General features: G+C 41.9%; 1 protein-coding gene across 1 annotated transcript in view; it reads right to left on the bottom strand.

The window, feature by feature from the left end:
- Window positions 1-16,097, bottom strand: part of ap3b1a (adaptor related protein complex 3 subunit beta 1a) — a 64,875-nt gene that overhangs the window by 11,207 nt on the left and 37,571 nt on the right. Inside the window, exons 21-23 of the mRNA XM_080018343.1 lie at window positions 14,923-14,971; window positions 13,563-13,666; window positions 5,027-5,255 (exon numbers count right to left, since the gene is read on the bottom strand). Of these exons, the coding sequence (XP_079874469.1) occupies window positions 5,027-5,255; window positions 13,563-13,666; window positions 14,923-14,971 (382 nt within the window). The remainder of the gene's footprint in view (window positions 1-5,026; window positions 5,256-13,562; window positions 13,667-14,922; window positions 14,972-16,097) is intronic.

Here is a 16,097-nt window from a genome sequence, read left to right as displayed (position 1 = left end):
GAATAGAAGGAGAGGGGAGTGAGTGACAAGGGCAGAGTAGTCGGCGGCAGTGGGGAAGGAAGGATGGAGCGGAGGGAGCAGCGGAGTGGAACAGACAGGCGTGCGCTGCACTTGTTTTCTACTTCACAAAGCAAGGCCACCGCGTGTGAGGAATCTATCCTTCAATCTCACCCCCCCCCCCCCCATACCTTCAGCGAGGGAGGGGAAAAAGAAAAGAAACATGAAGGAGTAGCATATTTTCTAAACAACAAGCTTGTCAAAGAGAGCAGCGGCTTCGAGAGGGATGGGGGTGGGCGTGGGGGTCGGGGTCGGTGGGGGGGGTGGCGTATGCTTAAGAAAGGATGGAGACCCGTGAGATTAAGGGGAGAGGATTATCTAGTGAAGAACAGAGAGACGGAATATCCTCCATGGCTCCAGTGGTCAGCGGGCTGCGTCTTACTCATTCCGCAGGCCAGAGAACAGCAGAGGACACTGGAGAGAAGCTTCCGAAAAACACAGACATCCTGGGACTGTCTTCCCATCAGTCTTTCAGGATTTTTATCCACCTAAAGTCAAGTCGTTTTCTGTCTGCGGAAAGTTGTTACAAAGATCAGAAATTGCCTGAGCGCAGAGTCCATCGAGGTTTCTTAAAAGCGAAAAAAAAAAACGTCCAAAAAAATAAAAAAATAAAAAGTCAAGTCAAGTGAGTTTTAAAAATAGTCATGTCAGTTATTAAAGCCTATGACTATTTTGTTTTAGCTAATTTAGCCAGAGCCTTTTGGCATAGTCATATCTCTTATGTTTTATGGGCTATAAGCTATTATTTTGTTATATTGCAAGAGCACTGTAGGCTTGTCCTGTTGTTAAAATGTTGATTTTCATCTTGCACATGAAGTGCGACATGCAGGCCAAAGTCTTTTTATTTTAATTAGGTACAGTAAGTGTCAGTGATATGTTTTATTTATGACTGGCGCCTGTCTGTTCTATTTATAATAGACCTAAGCATATTTTGTTTGATTATGTTGTAAATTTAGCATTATTACAGGCCATTTTGTTATATTTTATTTTTGCATAGGTCTCTCTCTAATGTTTTATAGGCTATTATTTTGTTATAATGCAAGAGGACTGTAGTAGGCCTGCCCTGCTCTTCAAATGTTGATTTTCATTTTGCACATGAAGCACGACATGCAGGCCGCTGGGATTGTTCTATATTGGCTTAGATGCACAATTACACAGGGTTACTTTGAAATGCTGAAAATAAAATAAATAAACTTTGTTACAGGAACTTTGAGTGATCACTGACTATATATAACATTGCTTGGCTACAGAAGTATCGCAGTGCACACTATGCACCAGCAGCCTCTGAGCGCAACAGAATATGGAATCTGCCTCAGCTGAATAAAATTATTTTGGAAATGCCAAAACTCGCTCTCAGGAATTCCGTTTGTTTATACAAAGAAGAATTGTCAAATATCACTTCCAACCATCAGGTTGTTCTCAGCAGCTCTCAACTTTTCATTTCATATTCCTCGCAATGGTTGCAGCTAAAGCGAAATTCAAGGTGCATGCAAAGTCTATATTATGGTCATTCTAATGTGATTAAAACAAAAGGCATTCTTTTGCCTTAATAATTATTAATACCACCAAATAATACACTTAAGTGGTGTTGTTGGGAGCCTATATTTCTTCTTGTTGCATCTAGTGTTACTTGAAATATGACCAAATCCCTTTTGACAATAGCTGAAAACAAGTCAATTTCCTGGGATTGTGTACTTCTTCTCCCAGGATAGAAAGTGTTTGGGAAAATATTAAACTAGTTGGCGCTATGCATATCCAGGCAACTAGCTTTCTCCTGGCAAACCCAGATTGGTCCATCAGATGCCAGGTGGTGGAGCGTGACTTCATCACTCCAGAGAATGTGTTTCCACTGCTGCAGAGTCCAATTGTGGCGTGCTTGACATCACTCCGGCCGATGCTTTGCATTGTGCATGGTGATCTAAGGCTATTGTGCAGCTGCTTCCAGAGAGGCAGAGAGTTTAGAAATCTGGTAGAGTGTTGCAACCGAGGATGGAGGATTTTTACATGCAACACGCGTCTGCACTTGTTGGTCCTGTTGTGTGAGCTTGTGTGGCTGACGCAAGCAGGCACAAGACATTAGCAGCAGATCCTTTAAGTCCTGTAAGTTGTGAGGTGGGGCCCCCATGGATCAACCTTGTTGTTCCAGCACATCCCACAGATGCTCGATTGGACTGAGATCTGAGGAATTTGGAGGCCAAGTCAACACCTTGAACTCTTGTGTTCTTTAAACCATTCCTTAAAACCATTTTTTTGCAGTGTGGCAGGGCGCATTATCCTGCTGTAAGAGGCCACTGCCATCAGGAAATATGTTTGGTGTTTAGGTAGGTGGTACGTTTCAAACAACCACATGAATGTCAGGACCCAAGGTTTCCCAGCAGAACATTGCCCAGTGCAGCAAGTTGTGATGCACTGTGTGTTCGTTCACACCTTTCTATCACAGCCATCATTAACTTTTGCAGCAATTTGTGTTACAGTAGCTCTTCTGTGGGATCAGACCAGACGGGCTAGACTTCACTCCCCACACGCAATAATGAGCCCATGGGCGCTCATGACCCTGTCGCCGGCTCAAACTCGGTTGTCCTTCCTTGGGCCACTTTTGGTAGGTACTCACCACTGAATATCAAGAACACCCCACAAGACCTGTCATTTTGGAGATCTGACCCAGTCGTCTAGCCATCACAATTTGGTCCTTGACAAAGTCACTCAGATCCTTACGCTTTCCCATTTTTCCTGCTTCCAACGCATCAACTTCAAGAACTGACTGTTCACTTGCTGCCTAAAATATCCCACCCCTTGACAGGTGCCACTGTAATAAGATGATCAATGTTATTCACTTCACCTGTCAGTGGTTTAAAGGTTGTGGCTGATTCTCACACACACACACACACACACACACACACACACACACACACACACACACACACACACACACACACACACACACACACACACACACACACACACACACACACACACACACACACAACTTTTAAGTATGTACGCATACATATGCACATACATGCATATACTGTATATGTACATATATACGTGTGTGTGTGTGTATGTGTGTGACCGCTTCTCTCTCACAGCTACACATGTCTGAAGTTACGGTGCATCAAGATGTGCTCCAAATTGAAAAACTATCTTTCAATTTGAGAGCCAATTAAAGAAAAAATGAATCCAAAATAAAAATAGAAACCCATCCTCCTTGTCGTAGAACCCTTTACAAGCTCTCTGTGCAACCGAGCTATCAAAAATCATTTGGGCAGTTCTTCCTATAAGTTCGATTGCAGTTGGACGGTCAAAGGCCATCGATCATCATTTGATCGAAATTGTCGCCATTTGAATTGATGCGGATTGATTTCGTTAAGCCCTGCTTGGGTTGAGCCATTATTGAAATATTAGGAAATATTATCCCTGGTAGACCATACACAAAAGCCAGACTACACATCAGGTCTGCGCCATCCACTGTAGATTATCCAAACCGGCTCAAGCAGCTCCCTCAGAGCAGCCCAGCCCAATCGATCCAAATTACCCACTGTTTGGCTGCTTGAGTTCCTTCAATGCCCAATCAATCCCTTACAATTGGCGGTTTTAACACGGTCGATTGCACACCAGTCTTTTTTTGTTCCGTCCGTGTTGGTGTGTATGCGTGTGCGTGTGTACATGTGTGTCTGTATGTGGGTGTGCATTTGCAAAAGAAAGAAAGTCTGCAGGGAGTGTTGGACCCGAGGGTATAACTGAGTGTAGAGATCATGAAAATAGATAAACCCAGATGGTGGATGTTTGCTCGTACTGATCAATACACATGAACTAGAATTAGATGGAGTAATATTGGCCATTTAAAAATGCTGGGGTATGAGAGGGGCGGGACATTTGATAGCCTGTTAGCGAACAAGAATACATTTTTTTTATATTAAAATGACTAATGCAAGACAAAACAACATATGGGAAGTCAGGAGGTCACGAAGTCACGAAACAGCAACCATACCCCTTATTTGAAACTGTATAGCTTGTATGGAAATCCTGATGAAAAGTCAAATACTGCAGAATGTAAACAATGTCCACCATTACCTTGAACAGGAATAAGTGGTAAAGAACAAGAATGGATGGAAGAATAAAAATAATGGTAATGTCTCAAAAATGTAAGAAATTCCGAGAACACAAAAATGACATATTACAAATTAGCTCTCGTGTTGCAAGATCAAATTGCAAAGCTGTTCTAATTCACCGAATTCATCAATTCCAGTCAGAATACCAACAAGTGAGAAATCCTAGTTGTGATGAAAGGTTTGTCGCTTTTTTCCAGATTCTTGATGACTCACACGGTAAGAGATTTGATTTGTTCAAGTTTGATTCCGTTGGTGAAACGCACGGTGAGCGAGGGAAGACTTAAGGTGAACGATTACTGTAATTCTCACAAGAATAATTTAATTCTGTCACGATTATTAATTTTGATGGACTGTGACGAAGCAAATCAGTCTCATTCAATATGAATTATGCCAAATGCCTAGAGATTCTTTTTTGCCATGGACTTTAATTTAGTCCTCAGTAATTATATTCAGTTTGTGGCTCAAAGATGAACTCACTCGCCAATTCCTTTGCCGGAGTGAATCATTTAAAAACTTTGTTTGTTACAAACAAATTGTTCATGAATCGTTTGCCAGTAGGCCATAATTATTAACACAGTTATACTGTACATGTTGGTGACGTTTTATCACAGGTGGTTGACAGGATAGTCTTTTATAGTGGTGTGCGGTGTGATAATTTCATTATAAGAAGTATAGCATGGTAGAAAAAAGGTTGGTGACACTGTATTAGAACATATTTCTACTCAACTACTTGCCAAACTTGTTGGCATTGAAGGCCTTTAGTCATCGTCCCAAAGAAGGTATCGTCAATTGCAGCCGCTAAACATCCTCTCATATTAATGATGCCCTTTGAATTTTATTTGGTCTCCCATACTTACCGATGGTGTTGAAGCAGTGCACGTTGAGGTTGGTGGGGCTCCAGTCCTTGATGTGGATCTCCTCCAGAGCCTGGTCAGAGCTGTTGGTCAGGGTGATCTGTACGTTGACCATGCTGGCCTGGTAGAGACAGGGCCTTCTGGGGAAGTGGTACTGGGCAGACAGGCCCTTACCAGTCATGTGGTGCAGCAGGTCGTGGCTCTTCACGGGGCCAAACGTTGGAATATTAACCTGTAAGGGGGTAAAGCGTAGAGGTGGATGATGAATACATAATGGGATCTCCAATCACTTCTACACTGAAGTAGCCCTATGTATTCGGTAATTCATAATTAGTTCTACTAAGTCATTTAACCATCTTTGGGAAGATGGTCCACAATATGAAATGGACATAAAGAATATATAGCAGCACTTATGCATAAAAGCAAGTACATAGAAAAACGTGAGATAAAGGAAACTGATTTCTCTACAAGGGGCCCAACCTTCCAGTCAGGGGGAAGTATTCATCACTTCTGCTGAACGTGAGTTGGCCCATAATGAAGACACTACTTACTGCATTAAGCCTATGGGTTAGAGTGGGGCCAATTTTAGCAGTCCTCAATCAGGTAGTTTAGGTGAAATGGACTGAATAAAGACTTCTAAAGGAATGGAAACACAAAAGCCTGCAATGGGCAGACCTGCTATTCAGACTTTTATTTAGGTGCTTTTAGCAATTTAGGGATTTTTTCATTACCCTAGCTTGAGAGAGGAAGACAAAATAGACAGATGTTGAGTATTTGCTTTGGGCTTAACCGGCCACATTAATACCTTGTTTCTGAAAAAGGTGGCCATATTACGAAGTGGCATTCTGTTTTCAATGGCAAGAGTCTACCTCCTGTCAGTTAAAGCTTATAGGAAGGGCCTACAAAAAGCAAAAATCAAAAAAAGTGTCCAAACTAACAACATGAAAGTAAATGTACTAAGAAACTTGAATCTATGCCGACATTATAAAATACCGTAAAAGTATGGAAACTTTCAGTAGTTTCTTCACTACCTATTTATAGGAAGTGAGAACCCTCTCTCACTGAGTGACAGCACTATTTAAACAGCAGGACTTTAAAAGCCTCGTACTACATTCTAGGACAATGCGACATTGTGACACACACACAGCTCTAACTCAAACAGATGTACATTATCCTGGTGCAAATGAGTGTGGAAGAGGGAATGCAAAACAATAACTTAACACCTCGAAAATCCAGGTGCTACAAGCAGTGAGATTGACAGAGTTGTGGCCAAAGGTATGAGAAATACCTGATTTGATGGGAGGAAAAACAATAACAAACGGTATAAAAACAGATCCAGGAAATAAATATATTAAATGATGAATGAGGCGTGTGATCTAATTAAAAGTAATTGAATATGACTGGCAGTAATAAGAAACAAATTCCACAAATATCCAGGAACCAAACAAACAGCAAATACTGTTGACAGGTGTTGGTCACGGTATTTACAGATATTTCTGCATCTTACATATCTATACACACAAATCAGCCACACCCTCCACACCCTCCACACAGACACACAGACACACACACACACACACTTTTTTTTTTTTTAAATGTTGCTTTCTATTTGTATTTGTTAAACTTTATCCAACCCCCGACCCTAACCGTAACCCATTTCATCCACTTGAGTGTGTGACCCAGCTGACAAAAACGTAACTGGTGTTTTATTATGTATCCACGGCAAATTAACCCTCCATGAAAGTCTTCTCATTTCATGAAACATAGTTTGTGATAAAGAAAACCTCCATCACCTAGAGCTGACCATCATCCCACTTACATTTCACCAAGACCACTTTTGAAATCCTCATATCCCCCCCCCCCTCCCCGAACCTGATAAAGGGGGGGGTAAGTCAAACAAACATTTGCTGGCACACCGTCATACCGCTGTCGGCCCCCGCAAATTTATCGGGCCGCTTTTGGACGTGTCAGAGCAGTCGCTGTTGATGAAGCCGGCCGTAAGGTTCGCTGCCCCCCCCCCCCCCCCCCCTTCGCGACGGAGATTTACCTCCCTGACAGACACATGCCGCCGCCTCCCTCAAGGTCCTCAAGGGGGAGCGAGGGAAAGGAGGACCAGGACAAAGCTTCAAACTGCTTATCATCACCAATTTGACACAGTGGACAGTAAAAACCCCGATATGTACAACCCGCCATCGCCCGCCTCTCTGTCCACGGATGTGTTGTTAGGCCGCCCCGCTCCGTAAGAACTGAAGTGTAAATAAGAGGGAGAGATGGATGTAACCTTGACTTCCCTTGTCACCCGCCCTACCTCCTTCCCCGCATCGGTTTCCCCACGCCGGACAAAAGGGAGGGAGGTGACAACGAAGGAGGAAGTTGATTGAGAGGCTCTATTATGTATCAACTTAAAGGAAGCTCCAGTGATGGATGGCCGGCGGACACCAGTCACCTTCAGAGCCCGGACGCCGCACGCCACGCACACTCCCAGCATCCTCCTCTGGCGGCAAATGACCTGAAAATCCCGCTGACATATTCAAAAAAAAAAAAAAAGAAAAAAGAAAAAAGAAAGGGGGGGGGGGAGGCTAACCAAGACCAATTTTAGAGAATTGGGTGTGTGAGTGTGTGTGTGTGTGTGGTGTATGGACGGGCTGTTGGATTGAAAATCCATTTCTGTTTTTCCCAGACATTGTCTGCCTAGAACTTAAGAGGATGGGATTTCATTAGGCTCTAAAAAGTCTGTGTATGTGTGTGTATATGTGTATGTGGGGACATGTGTTTGACTTTAGGGAATAATTGTCCCCTTCACTCAGGAGATGACAATTAATAGAGGGGCATCAGAAAGACCTTGGAGCAAATTAAATAAAATAAACTGCAGTCGCCTAAAACTACTTTAATCCGACAGGAGTCTTTCCAGCGCGCAAGAGAAGAGGCAAACTAATTTGAGCTAATTTTGCATTAAATTGGGTATTCAGAAATGATTAATTTTCTATTTCATTTCCCTCCACTAAACAATTAAAGCAAAAGGAGAATATTAATAAAAGAAATAGCGCTTCGGGGCATTCTTAACAACCTCAAGTGGAGAAAACCCGGAAGGCACAGTGAAATCATTTAGGAAAAAAAAGTAATGCAACCCAATGCAGTTGACAGTTTACAACAACCTAAACATAATACTTGCTTTACTTACTTTGCTCATCACATACTAATTGGTACACTAAAAATTCCCTGATGGTAGCAATACAAAGCTCAAGTCCAATGTTAGCAAAGGAATAGGTATTTGTTAAAAGTTGAGATTTTAAGTGTAGCTCAATTTAGTAAGCATTGTTTACTACAGTACATACTTATACGATACCATTCTTTTATAAGATACAGTGGTACCTTGACTTACGAGTTTAATTTCTTCCGTGACAGCTCATAATTCAATCTGCTCGTATAGCAAATCAATTCTCCCCAATGAAATTAATTGAAATGCCATGAATCCGTTCCAACCCCCTAAAAAAAACCACCACAATTTTTTTTGTTACGTTTTTAAATAACAAATATTGTATAAAAACATAATAAAACACAATAAAAGAGAATGTGTAGATCTCTCTTCCCTTCAGCCTTCTCGCAGATGATACCCTCCGTCACGCTATCTCCTGCGAGCGGCTTCTCCGTCAACCACACCAACAGCAGATTCTCCATCTTTTCATGGACAGCGGTCTGCAGCTTAGACATTATTTTAACGCCCTTGGCTGGCGTGATACCCTTTATCGTCTCCTTCTGCTTCAGTATGGTACATACCGTAGAAGTACTACGCTCGTACTGCCTCACCAATTCCATCACACGCACACCTCGCTCATGTTTTTCTATTATTTTGCACTTTAAGTCGATGGACATCATCCGCTTCTTCTTCTCAGCACTTTTTTTTTTTTTTTTCGGACCCATGGTTCAAAAATAAATAAATAAATAAATAATTGGCAAAATAACTGCACAAAAAGCACAAATCCCGAGCACAATACACAAAAGCGATGCTTCCACGCTCAGGTAACTACGTGAAGTGAAGGAGTGAGATGCGGGATGCTGGCCGCATTCGCTCGCCACACCCACCAGCGGTGGCGTACCTGAAGTTCGCTCCTTGTAACTCAAATTTTTGCTCGCAAATCAATTCAAAAATTAAACGGAACGACGGCTCGTAACTCCGAAAACTCGTATCTTAGTGCACTCGTAACTCAAGGTACCACTGTACTTATATTTACTTTAGTGAACCCGCCACCTGACAACATAGACAGTGCATGGGCTGTTCCCTTATAACTTCTATAATTATAATATATATATAATATATATAATTATATATATTAATTATTAAATTGATCTTGTTTTAACTTGCACTGTTCTGTGAACTCCTTTCCCCCTGGGATCAATGATGTTTTTAATGATCTTAAATCTTACCAGACTGTATAAGACTACGGTTAATATCTATACAATTTCAAAAGAGATAGCTGGTATAATATAGCACAAAGTACAATATGATGCCCTACCTAGAGAATATAGCAAGGGAATAAAATCTGCTGAAAAGATCAGAGTAAAGTGATTTTTCTGATGAACTGACGTATGACTGTAAAGCAGAATATGGTGAAAACGATTCCACAGTCATTAATATTAACATAATATTAATATGTTAACAGAGGATCTATGTTCAATGATTAATAAATCCAATAAGTAAAAATAGCTGCAGGCAGCAATACACAGGGTCCAGTTTAGTCGTGTTGGGTGTGATTTACAGTTTCCCGGGTTCTCTGAAACGCAATACGATTTTCCAAGTTTATTTGAACGCAGCATTGGCTCCCCTCGGTTTGTCGTCTCCTGGTTGCCCTTTCTCGCAGAGCAACCGCTATGCGGTCTACAAAGCGCAACCCCCCTGACTTTAAAACAACCATCCATGTTTGCCTGTAAAGCAGCTGCACTCTCAGTGACGTGTGGCCGTTTGGCCGGGCACAACAAATTCATTTATTTGTTGATTTTTTTTTCCATTACATTTGCAGTAAGTTATGTTTTACATGAAATATGAAAAACTTTGTGGTATTTCTGTGAGTAATAACCATTGCACGGCTTCTATTTCTCTGACACCTCGCTGGACATTGAACGCATCACTCAGTCGCACATTTCAGTGTTTTCGACGGATGCGCTGACGACATTTTAAGGATTTTATTTTTCATGAATCTGGCAAGGTAATGTGGACCACGGATTTAAAATATAAATTGAACAGCTCTACTGACATCTACCAGGTAAGAGGCCATATAAATACACACATAAATCAATAGTTTGGTAATATCAAAACACTACGGAGCGACCGAGTCCATGTTGCACACTGGACACAGTCCAACTGAACATTCTCAATCGGAATCTGTACATTTATAGTAAATAATATGATGACGTCATAAAGTGTCATACTGTATATTAAATCTTGTTCATTTTAGAATGAGACATGTGAGGTATCAGTTAACTAAGACCCACTGAATATTTTGGGTCAAAGTTGTTTGGACCGGTTTTTCACTAATATCTGCTCTGTATGTGGATCGATTTGGATGAAATTTAAACCACACAATCCTTGTGACATAGGGGTTTAAACAACACCTTAACCGTGTTTGTTGCTCATGCTGAAGTGTCTTCCAGGTAGTTTTAGCTGGATTGCACAGATTTTAGCGTCAGATGTAATGGCTTGTCTGTGTTAAAATCGCTTAAAATGTGGTTGGTTTTTCGCTAATATCTCCTCCGTTTGTGGATCAATTTGGATGAAACCATGAGATTGTGACAGTGTGGTTCAAACAAGACATAAACCGTGTTTGTGTGTTATGCCGAAGTTGGTGTTCCAGATAGTTTTAGGCTTCAAAATTCAGAAAGGTTTTCTCTCGAACAATAACAATAAGGGGCTGCCGAACAATAACAAGCAGCAACAATCCAGCTTGCAGGGGGGACCCCTAAAAGATAGTTAAATGGGTTGTTGAGACAACCTCCACTCCTGTTTACTGCAACAATAATGGAATTGTACAAACAAGGAAATCACTTTTGTCTCATTAATAGGCGCCGTCACTGACAAGCATAATCAGTCATCAAATACAATGATCAGGGCTTGTGGATCAATAAGGCCTTACTAACACATACATCCCTCCCAAAATGTCCACAAACACATAGCTATCATAAAGACAAATTATTTAAACTGTTTAAAAAAAAAAAAAATTATAGTCGAAAATAATACTTGTAGATCTCTATTAACACACAGCGTAGCTCTCTGGTAGCACCTGAACTGCTTTGGTGTGTGTATTTATTTTTTTATTTTTTTTATTTTTTTAGTGTGTATTTATTCCTATTTAGAAGGCAATCTGCCTGCTCTGAGTGGCAGCGGGAGGTTTCGAAAGGAGGGCAGGGGCGGCCATATCGGTGATGCCGAAATTCCCTGCCACTGATTCGTTATTAGACGTGAACCGAGAGCGCCCACTGTGGGGGGTGGTCGTCACGGGGGTGAGGTGGGAGGGGAGACAAGGGGGGGCGGGGGTGAAGCAGCACCCGCCGCTTGATGGGCACCAAATGAACAAATTATGATTTGGGGGGGGCGTGATGAGGTCAAGCGCCCTCGCGCCCCACCGCTGACAGTTCAATTTCCCCCCGCGACGCAGCCCTATTCGCCGGGCACTAATTATGAATGAAAAGTTATCACCCGCCCGACCGCTGTACACACACGGACGGTGGTCGGAGAAGTGGGGGTTGGGATTTAAAAGGCGTTTGTGAGAGATCCTAATGTCAAAATGTTATTAGAGAGAGAGTGCAGTATCAGGCAAAACCCAGGGAGAGAAGAGAGAGAGAGGAGGAGGGGGTCAGAGACGGTACCCGGGGTTAATCTAAATGCCTTTGATAACCATGCAGTAATTTTCTAAAAGGGCCCAAATGCTCAGCTGAGACACACTCACTGCCTCGGCGGGCGGATTGCAGAGAAATAGGAATGACACTGGGGCCAGTGTGTGTGTTTCCATGAGTGTGAGTGTGTGTCAGAGAAACCAGGCTTGTGGAAGAAAGGGAGGAGGAGGAGCGGGGGAGGACCCGTGTGGATGAAGCTGTAGGGTTATTTACCCTTGTCTATGAATCCCCCCTGACGCCCATCATGTATTTATGCATAGAATTGACTCTAAATCAGATGCTGATGTGTGAAAAGTTCCGCCTTGTAATCTGCATTTCGATTCTCTATTTACGGGCCTGGCCTTCACCTGAGGAGATGGGGGGGTTGACTGACAAGTCCTGCGTGGGATAAACGTGAGCTTAAGAGCAGCTGTCAATCACGCTGACTGACAGGGCCAGCAGGAGAGCCGAGAAAGTAACAGGAACTAGCTACGAAGGTTCAGCCGACACACATGGGTAAGAGACCAAAGAGTCCAATGTCCAACAGCCAATGTCCCAATTGGCTCTGGATCTGAAGAAGCTTAATGTGAATGTATCGTCAAAGTAAAACTTTAGCCAATTCAAAATACTGCCTAAATGCAAATAGCTCTCAGCAAACAGTTAACTATGGTGTCTATTTATAGGAATGCAAAACTCTGAATCCAAATCATACCCAACTGCGTAATTCCAATATCTCATAATTCCATATCAGTAGATATGATATGCAGCTGATATTGTACTTAAACTATAGAGTAATTAAGAACACAGATATAGACAATAAGATAGACGCGGCAAGAGGAAATAAACAGACGATCGGGACACCGCCGTCCCCCGGGGGAGACAAGACAAAATACACAGACGTTGAGAGACACACACGGAGGAGAGAAAGGAGCCGTCACAGCGAGAAAGGTCAACCATCAGGTATACACACACGGCGGCGGCACGAGGGACACGAGGGAGCACGGGATCTGACAGAGAGGGATGGAAGGTAAGAAAGAAAGTAAAGGGCGGGGGAGTGATGGAGGGAGAGACGAAAGACAAAAGCGGCGATGGTGGGGAAGAGAGGAGCATATAGCGGAGGCTGGTAATAAATACGAGGAGGTGGAAAAGGTCAATAGCCGGACCCCGCCAGCAGAAATGTTCCACCAGGGAGAGCGGCTCATTTTCGCCGTCTGGTACGTAACCTCCATCAGTGTCAAACACACAAAAAACGGAACAATAGACTCACACACTGATGGGAGAAAATGTCATCTGGTATGACCCTAATGTGCACGTGTGCTTTAAAGAGCAACTATCAGTTATTTTTTATGGATTTATGATCTCTGGCTTAGGAGAAGATGGTTTAAAAAAAATAAAAACATGCTAAAACTCTTTTACAAAGAGGATGCTTACGTTTCATACAAGTCAGAAACCCGGAAATAAATGAAATCTAAAATAAACAAACACGTTGCTCCCCACCCCCCAGGTGGGTGTGGCTACTTGCATTACAAACATTGGTCCAGTAAAAATAAATAAATAAGAAGAAAAGAAATAACTCTTAAATCAAATTGCTACATCATTTCCCCACACAGTTATTCACTGAGTATGCTAACCTGCAAGTTGCTCTTGAAGACACACGCACAGTTACACACACCTGCACGGTGGAGGAGACGTTGGAGAGGGAGAGGCCTTCCAGGTCGGACAGGAGGCTGGGAGAAAGCACCGAGGACTTGGACGTGGTCAGCGGTAAGGGGGACACTGGAGGATCAAAACACACAACAACATTGATAATTATTTTAAAATGATTGTTATATGGTCTTCTCCTTTAGGGATACATGTAGGCTCGATTTCTATTTAAGGTAAAACCAGGTAAAACGCACATCCGCCTCCCTTTCCATTTACTTTGAATTAACAGTACTAACTTACCATTGCAATTTCTATGTCTATCATCTCTGCCAGAGATTATTTTATGTATTATTAATAATATATATTTTTTTGTATTATTATTACTTTTGTATTAACATCATCATCATCATCATGATAGAACCATATAAATTATCTTTTAAGCATTGGATAATGAATAGTAGGAACAGGTTACTAACCAGGTATTATCTTTGGCCATTTAAAAGAAGTGACATAATTTTAAGTGATTAAGTAATTTTAACGTTGCAAATAAAAATAAATAACATTTCTTCAAAATACCCTCCTCTTGTAATTAATGGTTACGAAACGTGTCAAAATGAAAACATGAAAAATGCTGAGAAATGTGTTTGAAGTCACGTTTTGCCTCTGTTTATTTACTTTAGATGAAGAGAAATACTGACATGAATCTGCTTGATACAACCGTCTTATAGTCTTCTTGCGGAGAGGTTACTTCATTACTTTAATTGGATATCGCCATCATTAGATAACATCTGAGAGGATTTGATCTCATCAGAATCACAGTGCAGTAGAACGGAGAAGGATTTCAAACAGGTCAGCTTTCATTCTGAAGTTCAGTTTTATTATTGACTCTACGCTCACAATTAGACTATAATCAATTCAATTGTTTTTTTCCCCTTATAATTGTATTAAATTATCAAATAATTGTATGTGTGAGTCTGTTGAGGCTCATGGGAGTGTACGCTTGAGAGTGTAGACAGGAAACATGCTCAGTAATATTATGGTTGTCTGTAAACCCATATCTTTACTTTCAAAATAATCTATTTGTCTGTAATTCAGTGTAGAGTCATAAAGGCAGAGAAAATCCGGGTTGGGAAAGTAAAATTCCACATGGATTCCGAGTCAACCATGTGGATTTTTCAAGAGGCATCAACCCAGAGGTCAAACTAAAGAGTGGAATCTGCTCATCAGTGTATTGGCGAGAGCAAAATCATGGTAGGTTTATTTACTTTCTGAACCTGGATTTTTTCACGTCTGCATAATAGTACAATATGTAATACTATACAATAGTAACAGTAGTATGGCACCGTCTGCAATCAGTCATTTTAAAGTTGTAGTTTAGTTGAACTCACGGTCATCTAGATCCAGCAAAGACACTTCTTTCTTGGGCGGCGCTTCCACCTGAAAATTAAATAATCATGCAACATGTGAGGACAGGCGTATTGACCGCTACGGATGGAGACGGCCCGGGGGGGGCGGGGGGGCACAGTGGGGCACAGTGTCCCGTCACAACCGATACATGCCATCCCCAACAGTGTGCCGGGCCTGTCAGGCTTTGACTGTGTGTGTGTGTGTGTGTGTGTGTGTGTGTGTGTGTGTGTGTGTGTGTGTGTGTGTGTGTGTGTGTGTGTGTGTGTGTGTGTGTGTGTGTGTGTGTGTGTGTGTGTGTGTACAACAAACACCCCCCGGTGCTGGCATAAAAATGCATTTAAAAATTAAAAACAAAAAGGCACAAGCACTTTTTATCACCCTATCTTCACACTCCCCTGACCGGCCGCCGCTTCCTTCGTGTCACGTAAATAGTTGTAAAAAATTCTACTGTGCTTAGGACGGCGTCGGGTGAAAAACAAACAACAAAGTTAAGATTTTCTCTAAATTGACAATCTGCGACGGTAATAGAGATGGAAACCTGATTAGCAGACGAAGGCCTGGAAGAGCAGGAGGGAGGGAGGGAGTGAGAGAGGGAGGGAGGGAGTGAGAGAGAGTGAAAGGGAGTGTGAGAGTGGGAGAGTGAGAGTGTGAGAGTGAGAGTGAGAGAGAGAGATAGAAATAGGCAGCCACAGAAAGATGCATAATTCATGGAGCATGCCCCAAATGACAATGTGTATAAAATGAGAATTTCATAGAGAAGAACACAGGTTGGGGCTGAGTAGAGGGGGCTGAGGGGCTGAAGAGAAAGTTAAAAAGAGCACGTTCCACAATATAGCAGCATAGACATTTGAAGTCCCCAGAGCGCTGTGTTACTAGGGTGGGGGTTAATGGTGTGTGTCAATATGTAATATAGATGAATAGAAAAATATCACAATGAAATTCTTTCTATATTGCCTGGGTAAACAAACACAACGATTTGGATTCGCTTAGTCCAGGACGATAAGGGAGTTCCAGAGTCGAGTTTTGAATGACGACTACAAATGAAGCAACTCTGGGCCATTGATATATTAGAAAGAGAAACACTTAAATAAGCAAATGTGGAAAAACAATAAAGAAAAAAACATGTATTGGTGGAACATATACATACATTTACACT

The sequence above is a fragment of the Zeus faber genome (genome assembly GCF_960531495.2).
Source record: "Zeus faber genome assembly, chromosome: 17".
Taxonomy (NCBI): domain Eukaryota; kingdom Metazoa; phylum Chordata; class Actinopteri; order Zeiformes; family Zeidae; genus Zeus; species Zeus faber.
Note: the sequence above shows the minus strand (reverse complement) of the source record. Positions and strands in the feature narration are given on the sequence as shown.